Here is a 27255-nt window from a genome sequence, read left to right as displayed (position 1 = left end):
TCTCTCTGTAGTGAGATGTCTTTTCAGGTGCTAAAAACTTCTCACGTGCTCAACAATTGCAGTAATCTGCTGGAAATATGTGGGGGGGACACCCACATGTGACTAAAACTGCAAACAGAGCTTAATAATACAGATAATGACAGGGTCAGCCTGGGGGAGGCTGGATTCCAGTTCACCCCACTAATTCTAGAGTTATTATGTGGAAGTGAAAGGGCGACAGTAAGGAGAGAGATGGGTAATAAGTACTGACTCCTTTTTTTAAACCCTGTGCCTTGACTGTTTTGAGATGTGAAAAAAAAGACGAGTCAAGCAGCAGCAGAGGGAGAGAAGAGAGGATTCTCCTGGCAAACAGTTATGTGTGTTTGCCACGTCGCTCCAGCTGACTCATCTCCTCTGTCCGCCTGCTGTTCCTGCCGTCCTGAAGCTGCTGCTGCTGAGAATACATCACTATCATATTCCCTGTGACTGTTGCTGCCATTTCCTCGTTTCTGGAAAATATGTTGGAATCTGGGCAGATTAGATTCTGTTTTGACAAAGCTGTTGCTCCGAGACTCCCCATGAAACCCGAGGCCACTGACATCCAGGTGTTGTAACCTGGGAATGACCGGAGACTGACCTGCCTCGTGTGGTGCTCCTCGGCCTTTATTCATACATTCTAACTGTCAAGCAGTCGTTTATAAACTATAGGATATGCTGTATGCTGCCATGAAAATTAAGGCTTTCTTTTATTTTGCTCTTCCCCTCTTCAGATCCAGAATGCTGAGAAGAGGATGAATCTTCCAGGTCATCTCAGTCACCCACGTGTCTTTGCCGCTGTCCCTCCCCGACAGCCCTCTCGTCCCTGAGGGGCACCATCTGCCTCCCCACGCTCCCCCCCTTGCCCTTGCCCGGCTCCCTCCTCCCCCCTCCCCTGCCCCCAGTAGCGACCGTCCCAGAGGGGAAAGGCGAGCCAGCCCCTGTAAATATGCCTGGATGGAGGTCTCAGTGGCGTCTCGTCCTGCTGAACTCCCTGACCTGTGGCCTGGAGATCTGCGTGGCAGCTGGGATCACATACGTGCCCCCGCTGCTGCTGGAGGCTGGAGTGGAGGAGCGCTACATGACCATGGTTCTAGGTAAGGGCTCGGTGAAGATCCGGTTACCAGGCCTCTTTGCTACCTCGTAGTGTGTGTGTGTGTGTGTGGGCTCTGGGTGTTTTGAGGTTCACTTCTACCTCTTTCCATATTTATGCATGCTCTCATCATTTGTCCCCGTGATTCCTCTCTGACAGGGTATTCATTTAACTTGACACGCAAATGTGACACACACACACACACACACACACACACACACACACACACACACACACACACACACACACACACACACACACACGATAGACTATCTCTGTCTTGTTTACTGACCTCATGAGTGATTGTTTCTTGTCTGAGTGTTTCAAATAATAGTTCTGCATCCCTTGGTTGCCACATTCACCTTGTATGATGCGTTGTCATGGGGATTAGGGAGGAAGGGATAATTGATTTTATTTCCATCAGTCTGAATGGTTTGTGTGCGGCGGTGGCTACACTGAGACCATCAAACAAATGGAAAAATTATTTCATTAGTTGCTATTAAACTAATAAGATATTATGAATCAGAACAGGCCGTACCCTCCAGGGGATGAAGGTTTTGTAAATTGGTTTGATTCATAAAGTACGTGACCTGGTCCAGCCACGTTTAAGTGCTGCTGTATGACTGTGCCTCAGGGCTTCTGTCTTCCCTACAAATCCAGGTCATAAAAACATAGTGGAGGCCGTAATGCTAATCGGGGGCCAACTCACCTGTTGTTCTGTTAGGGTGATAATTGGGCACTAATTGAAAGGCAGCAGGAGAGCAAAGTGCCTGGAGGAGAGCTGTGATCTCCCACACTCACACTTGGTGCGTCTTAGTGCAGCTATTGGACCTGACTTCAGATCAGACTTTCATTTAATGCATCCTCCTTTCCTGTTGCTGCACATTTTGCTTTGCCGATCTTTTGTACAAGTCTTCATGAAATCTTGAGTAAAACCAATTAGACTGTTGGTGTTGTTTGATCAATTCAACTCATCCATCACAGCTTTCCTATGGTTTTCTAAAGTACCATGGGCTATATAGTGTTTTCCATAGTGCCCATCAGTCTCGAAATGGCAGAAAAACCTCTAACAGGCTTTTACAGCCAAATAAATTCCAAAGCAGTTTTATTATAGCAGCACTAAAGAGGCGTTGTAGACCTGGAAGAAAACAATAACTGACACTACACTTAAGATAGGGTTACGAGTATGTGCCACAGAAAAGCATATGGGGAAAATCAGCGGGGAAATACCAAACCTTGTTTTGCTGCCTGCAAGTATTTCTAAGATGTGAACAGTTCAGCTGTAGAGTAAACAGTGACTCAACTGCAAAACAATAGTTTGAAAGAAATTCATCATGCAGGCGGCTTTTGTTTGGTTGTGTCTTTAGGGAAAATGGTGAAAACAGAGAAGCGACAAGATGTTTTTCCCGACATAATCTGTTCTGTATCTGTCGGAAATGCTAAATCAAAGAAAGTTTTCAGCTCACCAAAAAGCTTGTTACTGAAAATGACCTGCTCTCCAAATAAGAACTAAACTTGTACAGCTGATAATATTTAATTTGTTTGGAGACTGTAAGAAAATGTTGAACCGTATGGTCATTTTTGTGACTAATGTTTTAGTAATAGATAATAACCAAATATAAAAAAAATTGTTACAACTCCGAATATAATATAATTAAGTCAAAAAATAAATGTTCTATGCATTGTTTATTCTGTAATCTAAAAGTTTTCACATGAGTTAATAATTAAATGTGTTTAAAAAAACAAGAAAATAATGCAGACCAACACAAAACAAACTACAACCTCCAAAACTAGCAAACTAGCATAGAGCTGAATCAGTGACAACACAAGCAGAACTTTGTAAAGTTGGGTGGGTGGTGACTGTGTGTCACTGTTCGCTCTTTACACACAGGATGATAACCATGTTACCGACGACATTATTTTACTACTGACTGCACCATCACACATGAGTCACTCCGTGTGCCATGAGAAATAACTAATTCTTTTGTGTGCAGTTTGTTTTCTGCTCTGGGCAACAGCGGATAAACACACAAACACTGGAGTGTGTGCAGCCAACGACCACACACCATTGTGTCTCTCTAATATATAATTCAGTTTTTCTTGTGGTTGTGTATTTGTTGCTTTAGTTGCTCTTGACTTTTCAATCTAAGTATATCCTCTATGAGTGTATTTAAACTCTTCCCAATGTAAACGTTAAGACAGACAGCTCTCTCTTTTGTGAAAACGGTCGTTTGTCTTCCTGCTCACAAATCAGTGGCATGCGTGTACATACACACAATTAGCATCACTCAGATGGTATATATTTGCAGACTGTAACCGAGTTTACTTGTAAGTGATGTGAATAGTTGCATGGTCCTGTTGGCCCGAATGGTATTCACATGCTCTTCACTGAAGGCTTCTCTTTCAGACATTGTCTTGTGACTATACAGATGATAGATACAGTTCTACCAAACCAAAAGGCTCCGTGTGGACGACAGAAGTGACTATTCAAGTATAAAGATTAAACAATATACACTTCTACTCCTCGGCCTCTCTTAACAGCTGCCGGTGATATGAAGAAAAATGATTTCATTGTAGCGTTCCTCCCAAACAGCCTGCACTGTTAGCCAGTCTGGAGATGGCACTCAACCTAATTCTCATCTCCCTGTATTATAATGGAGTGCCTGAATGCAATTTGAATGAAGATAGATATTGTGTCTTGGGAGGCTTAAAGCGAATTTCCCCAAGCAGTTGTGCCAGGTTCTCAGATGGCTGCTTTCTACTTTATCTAATAGTCATTTGTTGGCTGCTTTGTCCTCCGGTTTTATTCAATGGTTTTAGTTTCCTCTGTGTTAGTGGAAAAGATACACACGTCTTTTTATCTTGTGTATTTTATTTAGTATATTTAGGTTTTTATTTAAGCAGCATCACACTTTGTGGAATGTGACACACACACACACACGGTTGGTTCGTGTGAGACAGTGAGTCTTACAGCTGTAGATGGGGAGGATTGTAATGACGGACCCCCACAGCTGCAGCAGGAAGAAATGTGGTGGAGGGTGATGACTGCGTTTCTGACACGTCTGTCTTTCTCAGATATCCCGCCTGTGTTTGTGCTCGTCTGTCTGCTCGGCCTGTCTCCTTCATAAAGGTTAAAGGGCATCTGAAACACAAGTGTCGCCTCCCTTTCTCTGTTTCATTCTCTTGTTAAACAGTAGTCAGAGCATGTGGATATTGGTCAGGTCATGTGTTTTTGGCTTAGACTGTACATAAAGATGGACGACACACTTTCTTCCTCCCGCTGTACAAAAATTAGGCTAAAGAAATCTTGCCAATACACACAATCACTCACTCTCACTTTTATAGAATCAAATAACTTAAACTTACTAAAAAACCATCTTTAAGAACCATTTAATCGACGTAGACATTGACTTATTAGTTTGACCCATGTCCCATCTGCTAACATGGAGGAGTTAGTGTTTATGACCTGTCCCGCAGCCAGCCACCAGGGGACATTAAAGATGTTTTGGCTTCACTTATGGGGAGCCGTCATGTCGCTCATCTTTACAATCACTCTGTGGTCTTTGGTGTGAATGCGTTGACCCCTATTGGTGCCACAGAGCAATGTTTCTGATGAGCAGATCATCAGTGTTTGTATTTTATGTTTATGAGAACGAGGACAGACGTGATTTCAGTAAATAGCCTTTTCACAAATGGTATTTTAATGAGAAACACTGAATGAAACAAACATGCACTTGTCTCTAATGAAAACTCCACAGGGGGCCTTTTAAATGTCACACTCCTGCCCCGAGATCTAGTCATTTTAGATATTGCATGTGTGTGTGTCTGTGTGTGAACACCCATTGTGCCATGGCGTGCTCCAATTAACCAGACCTGGCCATGTGTGGAGGATGAGCTGACGGTGGCTTACATTCAGGCAGCACGCCATCTGTAGGAATCACCACCAGCAGTCAGCGATGATGGTGCAGGGACACATGCAGTTCACCTCCTGGTAGGACGGCAACAAGGAGGAGGAGACAGGAGCAGTAATATACAGGATTTAAAACGATGGATCGTGATGACAAAGATCAGGGATGGGCACTGAGTCCCTTTGTAGTCAATAAGCGTGACAGTGTTTTGTAAGAAAAGGCCTTTTTGTATGTAATTTAGGGGGATGTAATGATTATTAAATCCACCTGCTTGTCTGTAATCATTACGTTTGCGGAACAGAACTCTCTCAGGAAAGTTCACAGTTATGTTAATCGGGCAGGGAAGTTTCATTTATATTTTTTCTGTAGTTTCATGGTTCGATGAACAGACTCTCGATTCAGAACTTTTCACCAATAAGCAACAGAAAGATGTCACACATTGTTCTGGTGACAGCGTGTGGATAGGAAGGGATTAGCTTGTTATGACTGAATTACAGGATTACTCAATACTCAACATCTGCTCTCTAACTAAAGACTTTATATAAAACAAGATCAGAGATTATTCTCAGCTGAAAGCATATAAAATAATATGAAAAGCCTCGTGCCTTTCTGATTTGTGAGTGTTCTTTAAAAAGTAAGGGGCTGTTCTCTATCACTGAGGGAAATATTGTAAACGTGATTGCACCAAATGCTCCTATTTCTATTTCAACATGTTTGGATTCATTCACTTTGTTCACGTCCTCTGTATCTTTGTGTTTCTCCTCTTCATATTCTGAGTTGTCTTTGAATTCCTGTGGTGCAGGTATTGGTCCGGTGCTCGGCCTCCTGTTCATCCCTCTGATCGGCTCGGCCAGTGACCAGTGCAACAGCAGTTATGGCCGCCGACGCCCCTTCATCTGGCTGCTGTCTCTGGGAGTCCTTGTGGCACTTTTGATCATTCCCCACGCTGACGTCCTGGCTGCCCGTTTCGCCTGGGGTGGACGCACGGTTCAGGTAGCACACATGTTTGTTGGTTGATGAATTTCAGCTACAGAGCACACAAAACAAGAGAATTCATTGTGTTTTCTATGGTTTTGCTGCAGGTGGGCTTCCTCATCTTTGGGGTGGGACTCCTTGACTTTTGCGGACAAGTGTGCTTCACGCCGCTGGAGGCTCTTTTGTCTGACCTGTACCGGGACGAGGAGGACTGCGGCCAGGCCTTCGCCATGTTCTCTTTCATGGTCAGCTTGGGAGGATGTGTGGGATATTTGCTGCCTGCGCTGGACTGGAGCCATGGCTTACTCTCTGTTTACCTGGGAGGCCAGGCTGAGTGCCTGTTTTTCCTCCTCATCCTTATCTTCATCTCCAGCCTGCTCATCACCATGAAGGTGTCTGAGGAACCCTCATTTGCCAGCAGTGGCTTGGCAGGGTCTGGATCTTTATTGGAGACTGGGGCTGGAGTGATAGAGGCTGGCCGCTGCGGCGTGCCACGCTCATGCTGCTACCTGCTGAAGTGCAAACTGAGGCTGCTGAAGTCTGGTCCCCTGCTGTGTTTACTGAGAACATGCTGGTCCATGACTCCAGCAATCTACAGGAGCTACTGCCACGTCCCGCGAGTGATGAGGCAGCTGTGTGTGGCTCAGCTCTGCAGCTGGATGGCCGTCATGTCTTTCATGCTCTTCTACACAGACTTTGTGGGGGAAGGCCTGTACGAGGGCGTGCCCAGTGCATTACCAGGAAGTATGTCCAGGCAGCGATACGACGAAGGTCAGATTTCTTCTTTGTACAAAGTTACAATTGTGTTTGTGTGTGTGTGTGTGTGTGTGTGTGTGTGTGTGTGTGTGTGTGTGTGTGTGTGTGTGTGCAGGTAGCACAATGTTGTATAGCCACTGGATATTATATGCCTTCGTTTATCTTTATAAAAATTGATAACCTTCGCCGAGGAGGTTATGTTTTCATGGGCATGTATTTGTCTGTTTATTAGCAGGAAAACACAAAAGTACTCTTTCAATTTCCACAAAATTTGGTGGAAAGCTATAACTATGGCAAAGGGTTAGAGTAAAAAGAGTAAACAGGCAGATCCACAATTTATTTTCACAATATTAATAAGATAGGATGTTACCCTTGGAGGAGATATACTCTCTCTCAGTCTTCTTCTTTTACCTCCAGTAATAATGTTGTGTTTTCATTTCATTGTAAGCAGGATTACGCAAAAACAACAGATTTTATTACAACTTGGTGGAAGGATGGGCAAAGAAAGAACCCATTTAATTTTGGTGTGGATCCAAATGAAGGGGCAGATCCAGGAATCTCATCACTTTTATTATCACATAGGGTGTTGTTTGATATTTTCACTGATTTCCCAGGGAATAACTCATGGATCTTGATGACCAAAATCCGGCATATTCAGAAAAGTGATAATAATGAGTGTGTGCAATTTGGTGCAGGTTGATTTGAATTTAAGGGAAGTGTTGGGCCTCGGAGGAGGAACACGCTCTGAGTGACATTCTAGTATTGATTTGGCTTCGACTTTAATACCAAGTAGGATTTCATGGAAACAAACTTCCATTTAAACTAGTTTCCTCACCTGTGATCATCAGGTCTTTACCTCCACCACCTCCACATCGCTGACTCCAGGTCCGTTCCGGCTGCGCTGTCTGCTCTCTCACAGCTGGGCAGGATGCTCTCGCATTCCTGGAGCACAGGTGGAGACAGACAGAGCCTGTGTTCCTGCATGCCTACATGCTTTCCTGCGTCCCTCATATTGGCTCCTGTCAAGTTATAGGACACGTGCGGCACAGAGCAGCAGTTAACATAGTGTAGTTCTACCACTGAACAGCTAACAAATCCTTTGGGTAAATATGCTTAAGTAAATATTAAGCCCATCAAATATTATTCAGGTGTTACCTTCTATTTGTACACCTGAGGAATTTAACAAATACTCACAGAGTTGTCACTAATCTAGCTACTGTTTAGCAGGATTAGTGACTACTAATCCAGTTGTATAGGTATATTCTGAACCTTTACAAATACTTAGAAATACTGTACGATTCCACCGTAATATAACCTTTAGACACTTCTGTTAAAACCTGAACAAATCTGTTGTGTCAGTGATGTAAAAAGGTCAAATATGCTACAGGAAGATTGTGTCTCTGCTGTATAGACAACACATGAGCAAGTAAACAGATGTGAGGACGTTCATCTTGCCCCATGTTGAGAGGTTGCAGGTTTTTTAAGTATATTAAGTATATTCGCTTTTCCCTCATCTCTCTTTACTTGATTTTGTACTTCTCAGCTTCCCCACTCATTTTATCAAACCTTTTCTGCTAGTATTCACCTGTTTTCTCATCCTCTAAACCGTGTTCACAACCGTTCCTTCTCACCTTTCCCCCTTTTTCCTTTGACATTTTCATCCATCCTTCCATCCATTGAATAAAACATGGAGAAAACCTCACTCTTTCTCCCCCTTACTTTGTTTACTTTTTACTTTTCCTCTTGTCTCCGCTCCCTGTGCTCGCTGGACCATAAGGAATGTCACACTCACAAAGAATTAATGTCAAGGAATCGGCACACAAAGAACATGTTCATTCAAGCCAGGTAGACGGCCGGACCGCATAATTTTGAACTCTGTCTGAGTCGTGTTTGTTTAATTTGAAACACGGAGGATGTTATTTAACCACATCATTCAGCCTGCAGATGTTCCTCCGCAGGTAATCTGCTTTGTGTCTAGTTTCACAGCTGCACCGGCTTTTCTACTCAGTTTTTAAGCCTTTTTCTGATCATTTCTTCTGGGAACTGTTGCACTGAATAGAAAGGACCCTTCAGGCTCGTGTTCCAGTATCAGCCACCTTCCCATCCCGGAGAAGCAGCTCTCCTGTAACACTCTGACTCAGTCTCATGTCTCTGTGGGCTTGAATTTCAGTCCTCATTAGCCTCTCCTAGTGTTTGTAAAGTGGGTTCAGCAGAGTAATACGATCCACGTACTCCTTTCACACTCCTGAACTTCTGACCCGCGCTGTTCGCTGTGATCAAGCAGAGATATCAGTCCGATAATGGGCTGAGATAAATAAACAGTCCAGTGACATGTAGTGAGTCCGGCTTCCGTGGATTATTACTTCAACTCAGAAACTTCATTAAGGGGTAAACGTGGGGATAAACAAGAAAAGTGGGGACATATTTACCATAGTGAACAAAATCCCGCACTAACATACACATCTGAAAGATTTCATTATTATTGAAAACTGTTGAGTTGTATGATTTCGTCGATAGATGAAAATCTGCTTTGCAAATTCCACTCGAAGTTGAAAGGTCAAGTTCAAACGAAGAAGGGAAATTCAGCTATAAGCATAAAAACATCAAGTTTATTTCTGGAGGAGTAAAAGTTGCAAGAATTTTGATTATACCTTTTCTTATAATAAACTGGATTTATAAAGCACTTTTCAAAATGCTTTACAAGAAGAAATAAAACCAAGAAATTAAATAAACTAGACACAACAGTTGAAAGGACATTGGACAAAATAACACAAATAAAAACAGAACAAATAAACACCAATCAAACATCCCCAAAGGGTTTCGAAAAGAGAACGTTTTTTTAAAGTTCAGTGGACAGAAAGGTGTAAAGTGTGGGGGCTCCAATAGCAAAAGCTTATTGTGGTGCATCAAATAAACTTAAGTTAAATGTCACATCGCACTGTGAAAAAAGACATGATGCATCGCTACAAAAAAATATAATCTGTCACTGACTTAACTGCTAATGCGTCGATTTGGGGAATGAAATATTTTGATGCAGTCAGGAACACGAATTCATCCGATGTTGTTTGAACTTTGATTCCTGCCTCGGCCTGTCGGTGAGACCTCATCCACACGTTTGTTGTCTGGCTGGCTCACCGGGCCAGACGCGGGGCCGGGAGGCACGGCGCCTCGGTAAACACGGTCCGGCCTCTTGGGTTTTTCAAGGATTTATCTAAGGTTAATGATGTTTGTGATGTGTCTCCGTGCTGAGCAGCTCTGTGAGTGACTCTCTAACCGGATCTTTGCCGGGGATTCTTTTCTGAATTCAAGTTCTATATATTTGGTTGTGTTTTCTTTTTATTTCTAGTTATTTATAATAAAGCTTTTGGTTAGACTTTAAAATGTCAAACCTCAATTTCCCTTTTGTCATAAGAGTTTTATAAAAACATGTTTGAAATCATGGCCAATTGTATATATATATATTTATATATCAGCTAATGTATCGATATTGGACATTTTTCACTTCCTAATATGGGAATCACCTTAAAAAATCAGTGTGGCTGTACTTCACTAGATGTGTTCATAGAAAGAAACTCAGTAGAGCACATATCTCCCCAAACTACATTTACATTCTGTAGATCCAGATTTCTATTTGGATCTGCACGGAATTAGACTCACTCATAAATATCAGTGCCTTTAATATGCCAGATTTTTTTTTTCATCAAGACCCATTAATTATTCTCTGGGAAATTAATGATTCCTTGATCTGCCCCTTGATCTGTATCCACACCATAATGTTATGTGTTCTTCTTCAGGTCATGCCCCACCCCTCCACAAAGTTTCATAGAAATCAATTGGGTAGTTTTTGCATTATCCTGCTAACAAACTATCAAACTACAAATGCCTGCAGGTGAAAACACAACTTCCTTAGCGGAGGCAACAAAGGCAGAACATGAGATATTTTCTGAAACACAGGACAGAGTTTCCGTCACTGTAACAGCTGTGAACCTCCTGGTTGTAATGTGTGGTTCCCTCTGCTCTCAGGTATCCGTATGGGCAGCCTGGGCCTGTTCCTGCAGTGTGCTACCTCAACCTTCTTCTCCCTGGCCATGAGTCGCTTGGTTCGGCACTTTGGCTCCCGCTGGGTGTACGTGAGCAGCATGGTGAGCTTCACGCTCTCTGCTCTGGTCATCTGCCTGTCCAAGAGTGTGGTCCTGGTCACTGTCATGGCAGCGCTCACTGGCTACGCGTATGCCACGCTGCAGACTCTGCCGTACACGCTCACCTGCCATTACCACAAGGAGAAAGCGGTAAACACATATCCTAAAGACTTTATACACAAGGTTACTGTGTAGACAAACTATCATTAATAAGTCGATTCTTTTCTTCTTTCGTTTTCAGGTCTTTATGCCAAAAAGGAAACCCAAAAGCATACACACAAATGGTATTTCAACCAAGCGGGACTCTGTGTACCTGACCCCTGTGGAAGAGGAGGGTGGACTGAACCACAAAACGGGGGTTCCGTACGGAAATGCCTTCCAGGACGCTTACGAGTACTACCCCCCCCCACCGAGCCAGAACGGCTCCTCTCTCAGCTCTGGCAGCACTGAACAGGACGAGGGGGAGTTAGAGTTCGAGAAACGAGGCGTGGGTTTGGACTTTGCCATCTTGGACAGCACCTTCCTCCTCTCTCAGGTTTTCCCCACCCTCTTCATGGGCATGATCGTTCAGTTCGCTCAGTCCGTCACTGCCTACATCGCCTGCTCCGCCATCTTCGGTGCCGTCGCCATCTACCTGGCCAGTCATATCGTCTTTGACCAAAAGGACCTCAAATGCTGAGATTCAGGGCGGAAGACGTGGGAGTGATTGAATCATAACTAATCAAAAACAATCATTCAGGTTTCATGGGTTGAACTCAGCAGTGCACTACTGTTCCCAGAATGCCTTGCTCCACAACCGTGTGCTTGCTTTTATGAAAGCTAAAGGAAATGGGTGTGAAAGTGGCTAATAATAGAAACTATTCCTCGTTACAGCCGGGGGTTCGTTACCTGCCAGCTGAACAGTCTCCGTTCTGAAAACTGTTGAATTCTATAGAAATCTCCCTAAAGACCTTTTTGTTGTGACATCTCTCCTGTCCATTTTCCTCAGGTACCAGATTTACTGTAGAACTCACCAACCTCAGATACACAGCTACTAACCTGTTTATGAGTTTTATGGTTCTGTCCGCAAGTTCTTAAATTACAGTCTGTATTTAACACTGATTTGGTTCAGTCAGTGGATTTGAGAAAATTACCCTGATGTGTGTAAAATTGGGAGAATATTGCTTTTAATATTCAGCTGTACTTTGATGCTATCCTCATCTTCTATATTTCCCCTCCTAAATGTAAGCTATTACTGAAAGAACAGTTTTTACGGCAACTATTTTGAAAACAAAGTTACTGTGCGTCCCTATGGGAATTAAGTTATGCAACCTGTTGAGGTGACATGATCGACGGCGGTGGTTTGAGAAAGAATTTGTTTACTGCATCAAACGTCCTCTGTCTGGATAATCAAGAGTCGTCTCCTTTAGCCGACCGCTCCTCCTGATCCTTCTGATCAGGACTCAGGTATGTTCTGGTTTCCCATTCGGTCATCGTGCCACTTTCCCCGCTGCCTAAACCTCCACGTGTCGTTATGTTCTCTCAAATGACAATCTACGAAGTCCACATGGTCCCTGGCCAGAGATAAACTTGCTTTGAACTACGCGTACGCATCATGGCTGAGTCTGTTTGGTGCATCGTTTGGTGCACGTCCCCACACATTAACACTTCACGTCCGACAGGGCAGCGTAGGGCCAGTACGTGACCTCCAGTGTCCACACGCATATCCGGTAGTTCTATAAAGTCTGAGTTCTGTGCTGTGCCCTTCAGTGGAATACTCTGTGAACAAATGTGTTTACGACACATCTAGTTGTCTACGCATACTTGTGCTCAAACAGGAAGTCTATCTGCGGCCTTGTAGTGTAATGTTGTGTGTAAACAGTAAAAGATGAAGAGTGATGTCTGAGAGGAGGTCGCTCTATTCTTGAAAAGACCAAAAAACGTCCGGCAGCAAATGGAAACATTCGGTCACTGAAAATACTGTGAGGGGAGGCATTGGTGGGCTGAAGGCCAAGCTGGAGTTAGCGTGTGTGTCTGTGTGTGTGTCTGTCTTTGTGTATGTGTGTGTGTGTGTGTGTAAAACATGGAGGACAAACAGTGAGAAAGTAAAATTACAATTATTTAAGTGCGAGGCAAATTTATTAGGACTGGAGCCTGTGCAGTTCTTTCCACATTTGGTTATAATAATGTGAAGCTCTATGTTATAATGTGTCGTGGCCTTATTGAGCTTTTTCAAACCGGCCAGTTGATGCAAACACTGCGCTTGTGTTACAACTGGTGCGTGAGTTCATTCGAGCCCTTTGTATCCGGGCTGTGTGGTGAGTTCAGTTCAGCAGATTCAAACAGTCCTGAAGGATCTTATTGCCCCGAGGTGCACTCAGCAGGGGGCGGAGTAAAAACAGCAGAGGATTTGTTTTGTCATGTTGACGCCACCGCTGAGTTGAAACACTTAGAAAATAATAACGATAATTCGCCTCTCCCCCTCTAAAACGCACAGGAAAACGTTGCCTCGCAGTAGCTGAAGTGTAAGAAAAACGGTTGTTGTACAAGTGCCTGTACATTTTCTCAAACATTTTTGTACATATATTTTTATTTATTATGCTTTTCTTACAAAATAGCTCGGAAATTAAGCTATTGGCCTCTGTGGCATCTTTCGTAGGTGCGAGGGTGAAGGCTGTTTCTGTGAAAGAGATAAATTATTTGTATAGATGTTGGTATAGAATCATCCTCGAATATAATTTAATTTAACATGACCCCCCTCTTTATCCTGTAGCTTTGGTTACATCACTGCTGGTGTCTGCTGTCACGTACGCGTCGAATCAGCTGCAGAAAACTTCCACCTGTGGTCTTCAACCAGGTCTCAGATGTTTGCTTCCTTTTTTTCTTTTCTGCCGCAAACAAGAAACCTCGTCATTGTGTCAATCCTGCTTTATCTGGGAATTATTTAACCACTTGTTTCTTCTTATCAGAGATTTATTGTTTAACGGATAAACACTTCACACACGCTCACTGTAGGTGGAGGTGTTTTCAGTCCCTGCTCTTCTAAAACAAATGTTCTATTTGATTTAAGATTTAAAAAAAAAAAACTGTCTAAGGCCAGAAATCGACATATTCTGATGTGATTAATCAGGTTATTTTGTGTTATTGTCATAAATGCATTCAGCCATAACAAAAAAGTTGTATTTCATTTTCATTATACGATCATGTTGTGTATAAATATGCAGTTACCAAATAGATTTTTATACAAAATAAAAGAGCTGCATTGTCAATGAGATGTTGTCCTTGTATTCTCCTGAGAGCGACATTTGTTATTCGTCATTATTTTACTTTCGAACTAAATATTACATAAAGATGTCAGTAGATCTGGTTCAGATAATTGTCAATCATTCAGTCTGACATGTATTTTGATCAGACTCTTGATATTTATGAGTGGTCTGCAAGATAAAATGTCCACTTCACGGTACAGTTTTTCCATTCACCCATTCACACACACATCCATACAGTGCATCCATTCTTTATCTTGCCCAAGGGCACTTTAGCTGGAGGAATCCGCCAGACTGGGATCAAACCACTGACCCTCTGGTTAGTGGTTGTGCAGCCCCCCTGAGCGACAGCCGCTCCACAACCTCTGCAGAAATCTCACAAGTTTTACCAGGATTATTCATATGGACCCTGTAATTTCAGAGGTTTACCAGGTTTATTAAAGGTCAGTCTCGAGCAGGGGCCTCAGTGAAGGGCCCAGGGATGAAGAGGTCGATGCAGGTTGGTCTGAGGCTCCTGAGGAGAGACGGCTGCCCAGTGTCTTAAGACCTTGGAAATGGTGCCATCCTTTGGAGATGTTGGGTAACTGGAGAAACTGCTGCTGGTGCGCAACTGCACCGGCCCCGCTGACGCATGGGCATGCTGCTGGTGGCATTATCTATTACATGGAAAAGACGATAGGCTTTCATGTTGCAGGGAATGGCACGCGGACAATGTGTGCGCCATTCCATGACGAGCCTCTCCAGTTTGCTCCCCGCACTCCTCACGAATCCACCATTGGGGAAATGCAGGGGTTACAGTGCGCCTATAAAAACATGATACTTTATTAGAATGCCACTCGGGGCCTCCGAGGAGGGTGGGGGGGACTCATGTCATGCTGGTGTCTTGCTCAAGGACACGTCAGCAGGGCGGATGCCGGCCGACACCGAGGTCCTGAACCCTGATCTTTGCCTCCTGACGCGCCGCCGGCTCACGTGTCCCGGCCGAGGTGTGATCTTGTGTTTTTTCCCGGAGCAGAAAAACGCCGGTTTTTAGGGGGAAAGTTCCTGAACGTCGCCGCAGAGCCGCGGCCCACTTGTCTCCGGTGACAAGTGGGCCTGTTTTTACACCTTCCTTCTAAATAAGGAAGCGGCCTGACAGACATATGACCACCGACCCAATTTGGGAGCGTCCCCATCGCGTCCCACGGCCGCTGAACGCCACCAATAAGCTCTCCCTCCCTCCTCCAGTCCGGCAGTGACAGCAGCCGATTCCCCCCCAACTCTCCACACACTTGCTGTTTCCCTGCTGTCAGCACCTTCCCTCTTCCCTTGTGTTATCCCGGCGGCGGAGTCAGCATGATGTCATGGGATGGGATGCGTTATCCCTGGCACGGGTGAACCCGGGTTATTCGGTGAGTGGTGACGGATTCATTCTCAACTCTTGCCGGGAGAGGGGGACGAAGAAGAAGAAGAAGAAGAAGAAGAAGAGGAGGAAGAAAAGAGAGAGAGAGAAGGAGAGAGCGTGTGTGTGAGGAGAGAGAGGCGCGGAGGAGCTGCGAAACATGGTAATCACCGACATCACCATCACCATCACCTCCAGCTCTGCCGCGCACTCTCCCGTCTCCTCTCCTCCTCCGCACCGGGGCTCGCGTCTCACGCCCGCAGCCCCGCGCCGCGCTCCCAGAATAACCCGCCGGCATGCCGAAGGAAGCAAAACAAGAGGAGCGGTATTTTTAGGGTCATTAATTTCCACCACGTGGTCCGGAGGTAAACCGGATGGCCGTTGCGCAAAGGTTCCGCGTCAGTATGTCCTGCGAGGCCGGCACGCCGCACCGGACGCCGGCCGCGGCGCTTCTCCTGGGCTTTCTGCTGGGGGTCGTGTCGGCGTACCCGCTACCGGGCAGGACGAACGCCACCTCGGTGGAGACGCGCTGGGAGACCCTGTTCTCCCGCTCGGTGCTGGGGATCTCCGGGGAGAAGCCCGAGCAGAACTGGGAGACGGACTACCTGCTGGGCATCAAGAGGGTGCGGAGGCTCTACTGCAACGTGGGCATCGGGTTTCACCTGCAGGTGCTCCCCGACGGCAGGATTAACGGTGCACATAATGAAAACCAGTACAGTGAGTTCTACACCTCCACCGATGTTAATGCAATATCCATGAGAGAGAGAGAGAGAGAGAGAGAGAGAGGGAGAGGGGGGGAGAGGGAGAGAGAGAGGCAGGGTCAATACGCATGAGTGTGATGAGCATCCCCTCTATTAACCTGCATGATCATCCTTCTCTGGGGGGGTGGGGGGGAGCTGGATTTCTCCCACTGCAAAAGACAAATCTATTAAAACAAGTATCCATCAGCACTTAACACCCCTCACCCACCTCCTCCCCTCTCCCCCAGAGCTCAACCATGACATGAATGTATGGACGCTTTTAGACACAACTTATTTTTACGCAGCAGCAGCAGCAGCAGCAGCCCCCTCCTCTCTCCTGTGAGGGCGGTCCAGAGACCAGTGGCCGTGCACGTCAACGCACATTAATTGCCAAATAGCCACAGGATTGCGCTTTCAATTGACGCGCACCTGACGTGCGGAGATGGGGGGGAAGGATGCGGAACAAAGGCTCTGCGCGCTGTGCGCAAGGATCCGCAAGGTTACACCCAGAGAGCACGATGGCTCTGCAGGAAACAATCAGCCAGGGTCAGTGTTTAATTATTATTATTATTACTATGACTCTAATGTGACTGTCTTTGTCCCCCCCCCACAGCTCTGATAGAGATCTCCACGGTGGAGCGAGGGGTGGTGAGCCTCTACGGGGTGAGGAGCGAGCTGTTCGTCGCAATGAACAGCCGGGGGAGGTTATACGGAACGGTAGGTATGCACAGTATTTCCTTTATTGTCCAGCAAATAACAGGAGGCAGAAAATAGGACACAGCCTGGAGCTGCTTGTGTTTCATTTGGGTGCCATGTCTATATATTTTTTTTTTTTTGAGGATGGGACTCCTGCTCCATCTGTTAGCAGCGAGGTGGGGGGGGGGGGTGGGGGGATCTGACCATTACGCGCTGCGAGAAAATCCATACATTTTAATTTCATCGGGAAATTCTGAGGCTCTATTTAAAGCGTGTGCGCACGGCCGTGGTGGCCTGTGGGTAAATAATGATGAGGGGAACAGATGCAAGGGTTTGAACCACACGCGCCTGTAGTGAGGTCCAGTGTGTGTGTGTGGGGAGAGAGAGAGAGAGAGAGAGAGAGAGGGGAAAACCCCCCTGAAGCAAAGAAATCTGTCAGCAGAGAAGGAAATCGATCATAAAGGCAAAGGGCTCATTGAGCCCTGAGCACATCCAACACTGAGCTGCACTCACACGTCACCAGCACCAACAGGCCTCCGTCCAACCACCTGACACTGAAGTATGACAGGTGCATTTAGATCTAATGCTATAGTGTCATGTTTGTTTGACAGGTACTGTGTGCACATACACACACAGTTAGAATAGTCAGAGTCGTTAATGTCCAACAATCCTCCAATAACTCATACGTACATATTCCTACTGTTTACAGTTGTCCCCACACATCTATAACTGACAGGTATTTGTCGCTGCATTAAGTTTTATTGGTTTGAATACAGACAGTAACCCTGTTAACAACTGTGACAACTCTCAGAAGAGTTATAATGACAATACAAGTACAACCGAGTCTTCCTCAAAATTTGCCGTCTTATTGGATGAATTAAAGTTCCCGAAGGCTGAAACTTCATCCTGCTGCTGAATGTGTTGGATGTTTCAATATGTCAGATTGTTTTCATCGAGATCCATTAATTGTTCCCTTGGTAAATGGTGGAAATGTTGAAAAGTCTTGCAATGTTACGGAAAGTGACAAAAGAATTCCTGGATCCGACCCCTGAACCGGATTAAATGGATTCTCTGTTGACCTACGTCCAATCGCTCCACCAAGTTTGGTGGAAATCCATTCAGTAGTTTTTGAGTAATCATGTTCACAAACTGACAAACCATCCAACGAAGACCCAGGGGTGAGACCATAACCCCTGTGGTTTGAGATCAACTGTAATGTTTCATGGTTTGAAATAACACATTTCTTAAAGTTGAACTTGAAGTCTTAGATCCACAAAGATAGAAGTTTCTTTGTAGAATCACCGGAGATAAACTTTGGACGTAGTTTTCTTCCAGAGCGACTGCAGCTGTTAGTATATGAATGTCGGGTTTCAGTGGGCGGAGGAAACGTCGTGTTTAGCAGCGCTGACACGTGGCCGCTGCTTATCTCGCTGTGGCCGACATATCTGACAGACTGAATGTGAGTCTGTTATCTGGTCATGAGTGATGAAGCGTTAGCTCGCAGGCCGGCCGGTGATCTGATAAGAGATTGAATTAGGCCAAATGCTCTCTGATGGACAGTTTTTGCTGCTGCGCGCTGTGTGAGTCAGCTCAGCAGTCGTAATGTTTTTATACCGGCAGATATTTAGAAGCTTTGGAATATAAAGGGACTTGATGTGGGAAGCAGAGACCAGATGTTAGTGTTGCTCTTGTACCTGAACTCCTCCTGATAACGTCTGTTTCTTTAGGGTTTGGTTTGAAGTTTGACATTTTCAGAATAAACAGTCGTGTGTTCTTCTTGCAGATGAGAGTCAGGGAACTGTTAGATTAGTTTAGAGTTCGGAAACAAGTGGGAAAACTAGTCTGGTTCTGTCCAAAGGTAAAAATAAATAATAAGTTGTGGTTATATGTGTGGGACGGCTCATTATTCAAAGAAAGGTTTGGACCTGGTGGTAGCCAGAATGTTTTTTAACATTTTAATGTAAAGTTGAATGTTTCCTACGGCAAAGTAAGAACTTCTTTAGTCATATAAAGGATTCATAATAAAAATTTGACATTCAAATTTAATTTGATTCTTATTTTTAAGTACAGTTGATAAGAATAATTGGCCTCAAACATCCATATCGTTTGGGCTCTAATGAGAAAGATTTCATCTCTAATTCTAAGCGTATTCTCCTAAATATGAAACTATTCTTTTATGTTCAGTGTGTTTTTCTGTAAATAAGAATCATTTCTTTGCTAAATATCAGCAGATTTATTGGATGATCAGAACAGTTGATGTCTTTTGAGCAGTCAGAACAAAGAACTCTACATTATCACCGTGTTCACTCGTGTCTCATCTAAATATATCTCTTTATTTTTGTGCATCTCTCAGAATCTTTTTTCAAAGAGCTTCTGACTGTTTTCTCATCAAAGCGTCAGCCTGTTCACTAACCTGACGTCTGCTCTCTTTGTCTCCTCACAGACATTCTTCCACGACGAGTGCAAGTTCAAGGAGAGCCTGCTCGCGAACAACTACAACGCCTACGAGTCTCTGGTCTACAGAGGCTCCTACATAGCACTGAGCAAGCACGGCCGCGTGAAGAGGGGCAACAAGGCCACCACGGCCATGACTGTGACGCACTTCCTACCCCGAATATGACGAGCAAAAACTGGCAATAACAAACTGATTTGCACATGTGGATTATTTCCCAGGTAACACGAACACCGCATACGTACAAAGACAAAGCGGACTGTACAAGAAAGAAATACAACTATATCTGATAGTATTTATTCAAACTTTATATGTATATTTGGGTAGCTGACTTTGTATTAGGAAAACTATGGAAATGCCATTCTTTGCTGCTTTTATGATTTTCATCATTTTTGTGACGTGACGGAGACGGAGAGGCGTCATCTGTCCCCTCGGTCTCCTTTGGGTGCTGGAGTGCTGAGTGTCAGGGGACGACAGGTCCTCCTTTTTGGAAATGAAGCGGATACGTTATTACCTCAAAGTACCATATCCTGAGAGCAAGAGGGAGGAGAGGAAGAAGAAGAAGAGGAAGAGGAAGAAGAGGAAGAAGAAGAAGGAAGAAGAAGAAGGAAGACGTGTGCATGAACTTTCTACAGATTTTTTGTGTTTTTCGATAAAGAAATATTTTTGTTGTCATCCGTCAAGAACTTGGGACATTTCCCCGTTGGATTGTGTCCGTCGCTGTCAGGGGCAACTCGTGCACTTGCCAAAATATGGGCGGTTGTTTTTCTTGCTTTGTCATGAGGAGGCGGTGCCTTGAATTCCTACTTGCGGCCCCCTCACCCCTTGCATGCGAGAGAGAGAAGTGGTGCTCAGGTCAGAAATAGGAGTGAAACGCAAGTCATCGCTCACAGAGACACCGCCGGCCCAATTCCTAGAGGGCCAGAGGTTTCTCCGCTTTATTTTCTTTCCATAATTAGATCAATTAAGTAATGGAGACTCTATGCTGCACAGGACCCAGTGGAGCCTCTTGTTAATATGGAAGGCTGGATTTAGAGCACTCAAATACCCCCCCCACCCCCCACCCCCCAACATCATGTCCAAGGGAGCTTCGACAATCCCAGGTTTTACTTTCACAAATGTGTGTGTGTGCTGTATGTGTGGGCTTGAATTTGTTTTTAAGTATGTTTGTGGATTTGCTCAGTTTAGGAGCTGTTTAGTTTGAGGGGTGGGGGTCGTCTTTAATCGGGGGTGTCTGTGTAGCAGAATATCAGAGACCAGACACTGAAGAGACATGTCCTCCGTGTGTGTGTGTGTGTGTGTGTGTGTGTGTCGTTCTCCCTCTGATCAAACTGAGCTGGTGCGTCTGGTCTGTCGTTGACGTTTTGTTGCTGATGGTTCAAACTGATTTAAAGAATCTGTTTTTTGAAAATATTGACTTTATAGAACGTACCCAAGTGTTTCAGTGGCGAACCTTCGAACATGTGCTTCCTGTGGAGAAGTTCAACTTTGGTGAACTTTGACCTGCGACCGGGCCCTGACTCTTCACAGGGGTTTGATGATATTTGGCACTTACGATGATGAGCTCATGCACAACTTAGTGGACGTCATTGATTAGTCAGTTCACTGTAAATAAGACGGTTTAGTTTTTTGAGAGAGTTCATGATCCCAGAATTTGTGAACAAAACTTCAGGGAACTGTCGGATGATTTGAGGTGATTATTGAATCCCAGACTTTTAAGCTTTTGGTGCATCATCCAGTTTGGTCCCCGAGGCGTCTCGTGAAAGAATATGAGCGATGTTGCAAAAAGCCGTGAACCAAAGGGTCACAGGAAGATGTTCCTTCAGGATTGATGTCTGCAGCCAATCATACTTGAATTCAAAGCCCTGCCTGCGCTTCTCTGTCAGACTGTAGTGTTCCAGTGTGGAGACGAGGGGGGGAGGGGAGGGGAGGGGAGGAGGGCAAAGGGCTGGCAGAGTTGAAGATAGCGATGAGGCACAGCGGACTCGGGATTCAAGCATGTGGCGCTCGTTGTTTGTGTAACTTGCCAAGGATGCGGATCATGCGTGGTTCAAATACCCGAGCGTAAGACCTGTGGGCCCCTCGTCTATTGATGTCACACAGTGAGCGCAGGGGCCACGGGATTCTTGTTCCCATTCGTCTGAGCAACGTTTGTACCAAGGTCGGAGATGTAGGCCGCCGGCGTCCACTCTGTGTCCCCGACGCCGGCGAGTTTTCTGGTCCATCTTTAACCACTTATAACTTTGAGGAGCTCGGCAAGAGTTGTCTTGTAATGTGCACTGTAGAGGGGGGGGTTGTGTGTTTGTGATGCTGAAATGAGGTGATCTTGACTTTTATTTTGAAATTTCACTACTTGACCTGCAATACTCTACTGTAAATAGCAAAGTACCGGTCCAGGCCAGCTTGGTGAAATATGTTTTAGAAAAAGTAGCAAGACTCTGTCAGATACAGCTCCCGTCTTATCCCACAGTGTTTTACCTCATGCCCGGTCTGACATCACTGTAACTGACACAGTGAGCGATGGTTTACGCCCTTTAAGCTCCAGCCTCCGTGTAGTAGCAGAGACGATTGTGCAGTTGTCTGGTGATGGTGTGTGTGTGTGTGTGAGTGTGTGTGAGTCTTGTCATGTTACGTCTCTGCCAACGCAACAGTGGAGATGGTATCAGATCAATTCGGTGGACGGGGATGTGAACTCAGAAGCTGTGGTTTGAGCTGCTGGTGAATGGAGCTAAAAGGCCACGTAATAATAAAAAAACAAACAAGAATCAAACGCTTCCAGGACAAAGGACACTCGAGTGAACATTGTGTGAATACTGTGATTCAAGAGAACGACCTGACACCACCAGGATGTTTTTGTGATGTTTGTAGATTTTTCTTTTTGAGCACTGATCATTTGTGTTTTGGGGGTTTTTCTCTTTTGTCTTTTTGGGGCCTCGAGCATGTTATCACTCATTCTGACTGATCAGCCTTCATCACGTCACCTGGAGGTTTTTCTGGGTCGATATCACAGGACTGAAGAATCGGTCGGAGAAGTTTTTATTAAAACATTTTTGGGGCTGATTTGTCAAAATGTACAAAAAGGTGCAGTTTTATTAAAACTGAGTGCAATTTACTGAGCAGGGGGAAGATGCTGTTTCCCCCTTCGTGACGCTGTCATCACAACAAGACGACACACGAGATCACACCTTCCTGCGGTGATGACAAGTCGGTGTCGACTACTGTCTATTTATTTGATTTATTATGTTTCAGAGGACACTGTCAGCACAACAATGGTGAAATGGCAAAGTCCCAGTGGCTCCTCCAGACATGAGAGATGCAATGGTACTGTGTGAAATGAACGTTGATATTGTTTACACCTGCAGCAGCGTAGCTTAGATCTGCTTGAGAGCTCGAGAACTGAACGTCTGAAGGAAACACGACGAGCTCCGCAGCTTTTGCATGATGTTATTTCGGCAGAAAAACAGAAAAAGGTTGTATGATGTGATTCAGCAGCGACTGAGAGAAGGTGCATCGTTAACGGTGAAGTAAAAATGTCATCTTTTCTACATGAACCTTTACTTCCTTAATCCCCCCCCCCAATCATGCATGTGGAGTTCTGAATGGACGAGGTATGTGTCACCACTTTTTGATTAAGGATCCAGTGTCTGGATTTTGCCATTTGTGCTCATCATACCTGTTCAGCTGGTTTTAAAATGTGTTGGTTCACAGGGAACTGGAGGTCTGTGGGAGGATCTGTGTGTGTGTGTGTGTCTGTGATTGTGTGTGTGTGTGTGTGTGTGTGTGTCCCTGTGTGCCAGCAGCCTTTGTGTTTCTCTCTCAGTTTTCTATTCCTGCACTGAGGGGAGAGTGCTTCCTCTGAGTCCCCCTCCTCTTTTTTAACATATACCTCACCTTCTGCCTTAGTTCCGATTATTGAAATGATTGTAAATTAGTTTGAAACAACAGACTTCTCCAATCATTTTGTTTCTGAAAAAAAATATGATGACGAGTAAGTAAAATACTATATTGCAAATGGTTTTCCTTTTATTTTTGTACGTATGTGCTGTGCACAGCAGTCAACTGTATTCCTGAGATGATAATTAAAGAGGTTTTGTAAAAGCTGTTGTTATTTCCTGCTTTAAAGTCACATGTTCGAGTCTCGACCCTGAGTGACACAGACCGGAGAGAAACGATGAGCTGGAGTGAAGATGTCTCACCTCCAGAGGATGAGCTGGTGTGCGGCGCCCTCTACTGGTGAGACTCAGCATGTACAGTACGACAGCGACGTTTGCAGTAAATGTAGCTGGAAACAGAATTAGTGGAAACATTGATTTCTACAGAGTTTAAATACTTTAAGTAATTACAGATATAAAGAGTCTGTTTAATCAGTGCAATTCAAATAAATGAATTTGAATGAAATGCTAAAGCAGCAGACTGACAGAATAAGTCTGAGTACAGTTTGCACGTGATTAACAAAAACTAAGTCAATATGAAGAATAAAGTTTTCAACGATACAAACATGAGGCATGGAAGTTTTTCGAGGCTGAAGGACAAAGGATGTCACATGTTGTTCAGACGTTTAATCCATATTAGACCAAATTGTGATTTGTGAATATGAGCTGTAGAAATAAGATTTGATGAGGAATGAAAATGAATATTGGATTTAAACGCCTGATTTTAAGAAACAACAGGAGACCTTCAAAATAAAGTGATGCCCCCTCATTCCAGTCACTGCTGCCTGTCCTCATCAATAAATAAAATATTGCTGCTGCCGCCTTAACACTTCTTCCTCGTGTGATGGGGCTCAACATTTCCAGTTAAGCCCCTGGTCATTAATATGCGCTGCAGTAGGCGTTTACATTTTCACAGCTTCTCTAAATACCGATTCACGTCCAGACTGTAAATATAAACCATCACAAGTTGCCCTCGCAGCTTCTCAGGAATGTGCCACGAACAGTTTATAAAAACCTCGTACTGCATTTGAATGTGTTGCTTGGATGTTGTTGCCGTGGAGTAAAAAAAAAAAGTCTTACGTCACAGAATGTCTCCCTTTTCAGGGACTTAAATAAAGAGTCGTCAGAGGGACAGTGAGGTCAGGACGTGCACATCAGTGACCGGAAGGGAGAGGCGGCGGAAGTGTGGACAATTAATTAATAAGCAAAGTATGAGTCACTCAGCTTGGACATCCGTGAGCAAACTGTGACACACGCACCAAGTGATTCATCCCTCTAATGTACACATGTCGTATTCCGGCCTGTGGCATTGATCACAGTTGGGTTTTCTATTTTCTAATTCAAAGAAGCTTCATAAATTAAGGTTTGTTCACTTCTTTCTCTTGATGATAAACCATCTCCATCATCCTCTCACATCTTCTGCCTCCTCCTCCTCCTTCTTCTCCAGACTCCTTACAACTTTAATCTTTGTTTCAGATGTATTTTTTAAGGTTTGAACAAAGAGGTGTAAATTTGATGCTTCCATCTTGGCAGAGAAAGAAGTATTTTTGAATGTGCAGGTGCCAATCAGAGCAATGACTAATCAGATTGTGTCTCAGTGGTTTGAGCTTGGAAGAATCTGCACGCAGGCAACCCTTAACCACGGATAAACAGGCTCTCGGTCATTTGGTCAATGAGTTAGCCAGTTTATTGACCCTGTGCTTAAATAGACCTGTTGGACTTTCTCCTCCTCCTCCACTATCTGCCCGCACGCACACACACACACACACACTCACACAACCATCCCGAACACTTGCTCTGCTGCAGCCAAGAGTACAGCGAGCCCAGCATCCCGGCTGACCATGCACCCGGCGCTCCTCTCACTCCTCCTGACAGCCGTACATGTGTCTGTACTGGTGGATTGTAGACCGAGGCCCCGGGACTCGCCCGAGCAGCGACCACACCGCCGGCAGAGCAGCGAGCACAGGGGGACACGCACAGACCCGCCGGCTGGTCCGGCTCGGCTCCACATAGACCTCAGTGGATCAATGAAAAGAGGCGTTCACAGAGAGTCTCTGGGTGAGTGCTGGGTTCATTTCACTCAAAATGACTTCATTGCTCTGAGAAAATTAAAAGACTGATCGATATTAAATTAATTAAATTTGTATCCAGTTCATTTCTCAGAGCAATATCATGCTTTACACGTTCTAAAAGTTTCTGAAACTTTTCTAAACCTTCTCTCATTATATATAAAGAGTCGTATAGAAATATCAGTGACACAGTTTTTCTCTTTTAGAACTAACAGTGTCACATTTGAACCTGTTTTCTTTCAGTTGTTTTGCCAGTGAGAACAGACACAAGCAACTTTGTGTCAATATTTGATTTGAGGAGAAAACGGTTCCTCTGTGTGGACCTGGAGGGAGAGCTGCACGTCTCTGTGAGTGGTCATCTCACAATGCTCTTGAAGTGAAATATGGCTGCAGGGGGAAAAAACGGTTTGTAAATATACTGCATTTGTCTGCTTCTACCAAACAGAGGCAGAAGGACCAAGCAGATTGCCTCTTCCAGCGCATCTGGTTGGACCTGACAAACCCCCGGGACGTGTTTTACTCTGCAACCGGCGGCAAGCTGCTCAAACCGCAGGGGGCTGAGGCCTCCTCGGTGCAGCTGGGGACGCTCCTGGGTCCCTCGGGGAGGAGACAGAGGAGGAGCGAGGAGGTGAACCCCTCCGATCCGTTGAGAACACACTCGCCTCCCGACCCTTCTGCCAAAGACCACAAGGAGACGTCTCAGGGGCAGCCTGAGCCGGACCAGGCCGGGGCCGTGTCCAAGGAGACCATCACCTCCTGCGACGACCCCCTGAGGGTCCTCCAACACAACGGGCCCGTCAGTCCCGTCAAGACCAACATCGCAGACCGGCCCGAGCAAGACTGAGACACTGAACTTCATCAAGTGACTGAATCAGGAGGGGGGGGGCAGGTCGTTATGATTGTTGTTTGTTTGCGTGATGGACGTCGGTAGATGGCTCGTCCTGCAGCGTCAGAGCCACGTGACGACCGGCAGACGACCGCTGGAGTCGGGCCCACGTTAGAGGTCATTTCGAGAGAAGTCAATATTTCACAGCTTCTGAGAAAAGACAAAGAGTTTCATCAAACCCTTGAGTTGTGTTTTTTTTTTCTGGAGCTTTTCCACGAGCGAATGGACTCAAACCCTGTTACATCACTGTTTGAATAGCAGACAACATTCGACATAATCACGGGACGAGTTTGGTCCAGTGGCCTGTCGTCCTTTAACCTCTTAGGTGGGGTGAGCTTTAAACCCCGGATCAGATGTGGGCCAATGTTTATTTTGCATATGTAAAAAAAAAAGTATAATCTGTAAGTAATTATGAATTTTTATACAGAAAAAAAAGAAAAGAAAAAACAACCAGTGCATATTGTTGGATCCAATTATATCAGGTGCCGGACACCAACAGTCGCAGTAATAAAAATATATTTATTTATTGAAATGTGTTAAATGACCCTAGTTCTACTGTTTTATTATTTATATATTTCATGTTGTCTTATTTCTAATACGGAAAAATAAACATCTATTCTGTGGATTGTCTATTTATTTGTATTTTTGCGTCCCCACAATGACAAACTAATGAAAGTGGGTCTTTTTCTCTCCTCGTTCACATTTCCTTTAAATTGGTGGTGAAGGTTTATTGTGGTGAATGAGCATTTTATCATTTGAATTATTGGAGATAAACTTTTGAAATGTTTGAGGCCTCGAACACTGAGAACTGCACCAAACTTCAAACGGCTGCAAAAGGCTTTTTCCCTCCAAACTATTCAAAAATAAATCACATGACTTCTATACACACAACCTATTGGTTATGCAATTGGTAAATATTAGACCTGGACCAATATTGTCCAGATGAACTAATGAGTTTCCAATAACTGTAG

At 44.7% G+C, this 27255-nt stretch overlaps 3 protein-coding genes and 1 long non-coding RNA gene across 7 annotated transcripts in view; 3 read left to right on the top strand and 1 right to left on the bottom strand.

The window, feature by feature from the left end:
• LOC118109158 (solute carrier family 45 member 3) overlaps positions 1 to 14137 on the top strand; it is a 32056-nt gene extending 17919 nt beyond the window's left edge. For all 3 annotated transcript variants that reach the window (XM_035156027.2, XM_035156029.2, XM_035156028.2), the window contains exons 2-6: positions 750 to 1112; positions 5819 to 6009; positions 6099 to 6762; positions 10771 to 11036; positions 11128 to 14137. In XM_035156027.2, the coding sequence (XP_035011918.1) occupies positions 965 to 1112; positions 5819 to 6009; positions 6099 to 6762; positions 10771 to 11036; positions 11128 to 11565 (1707 nt within the window). In that variant the 5' untranslated portion in view covers positions 750 to 964 and the 3' untranslated portion in view covers positions 11566 to 14137. The remainder of the gene's footprint in view (positions 1 to 749; positions 1113 to 5818; positions 6010 to 6098; positions 6763 to 10770; positions 11037 to 11127) is intronic.
• On the bottom strand, positions 9836 to 14982 carry LOC118109165. Its single transcript, XR_007032698.1, has 2 exons — positions 14558 to 14982; positions 9836 to 11011 (listed from the first exon to the last, which is right to left on the bottom strand). It is a non-coding gene; the product is annotated as an uncharacterized LOC118109165 (long non-coding RNA).
• Positions 14983 to 15050: 68 nt separating this feature from the next.
• LOC118109164 (fibroblast growth factor 6) lies at positions 15051 to 23495 on the top strand. 2 transcript variants are annotated; one of them, XM_035156035.2, is made up of 3 exons: positions 15051 to 16226; positions 16863 to 16970; positions 19389 to 23495. In XM_035156035.2, the coding sequence occupies exons 1-3, from the start codon at positions 15884 to 15886 to the stop codon at positions 19583 to 19585; spliced, it is 648 nt and encodes a 215-aa protein (XP_035011926.1). In that variant the 5' UTR covers positions 15051 to 15883; the 3' UTR covers positions 19586 to 23495. The 2 variants fall into 2 exon arrangements, with proteins under 2 accessions (XP_035011926.1, XP_035011927.1); XM_035156036.2 differs by having other exon boundaries at positions 15331 to 16226; positions 16863 to 16966.
• A 1146-nt stretch (positions 23496 to 24641) lies between these two features.
• LOC118109163 (fibroblast growth factor 23) lies at positions 24642 to 26907 on the top strand. The gene is made up of 3 exons (XM_035156034.2): positions 24642 to 25387; positions 25642 to 25745; positions 25844 to 26907. Exons 1-3 carry the CDS (start codon positions 25171 to 25173, stop codon positions 26240 to 26242), a joined length of 720 nt encoding a protein of 239 aa, XP_035011925.1. The 5' UTR covers positions 24642 to 25170; the 3' UTR covers positions 26243 to 26907.
• Positions 26908 to 27255: the final 348 nt, after the last annotated feature.

Source organism: Hippoglossus stenolepis, chromosome 5, assembly GCF_022539355.2.
Source record: "Hippoglossus stenolepis isolate QCI-W04-F060 chromosome 5, HSTE1.2, whole genome shotgun sequence".
Taxonomy (NCBI): domain Eukaryota; kingdom Metazoa; phylum Chordata; class Actinopteri; order Pleuronectiformes; family Pleuronectidae; genus Hippoglossus; species Hippoglossus stenolepis.
The sequence above is the reverse complement of the archived record's forward strand: the minus strand, read 5'-3'. Positions and strand labels throughout refer to the sequence as shown.

Coding starts and splice junctions, on each gene's coding strand:
- LOC118109164 (XM_035156035.2), top strand. CDS start 15,884: ATGGCCGTTGCGCAAAGGTTCCGCGTCAGTATGTCCTGCGAGGCCGGC. Junction 16,227..16,862: donor ACATAATGAAAACCAGTACA/GTGAGTTCTACA, acceptor CCCCCCCCACAG/CTCTGATAGAGATCTCCACG. Junction 16,971..19,388: donor GAGGTTATACGGAACGGTAG/GTATGCACAGTA, acceptor GTCTCCTCACAG/ACATTCTTCCACGACGAGTG.
- LOC118109163 (XM_035156034.2), top strand. CDS start 25,171: ATGCACCCGGCGCTCCTCTCACTCCTCCTGACAGCCGTACATGTGTCT. Junction 25,388..25,641: donor CGTTCACAGAGAGTCTCTGG/GTGAGTGCTGGG, acceptor GTTTTCTTTCAG/TTGTTTTGCCAGTGAGAACA. Junction 25,746..25,843: donor AGGGAGAGCTGCACGTCTCT/GTGAGTGGTCAT, acceptor TCTACCAAACAG/AGGCAGAAGGACCAAGCAGA.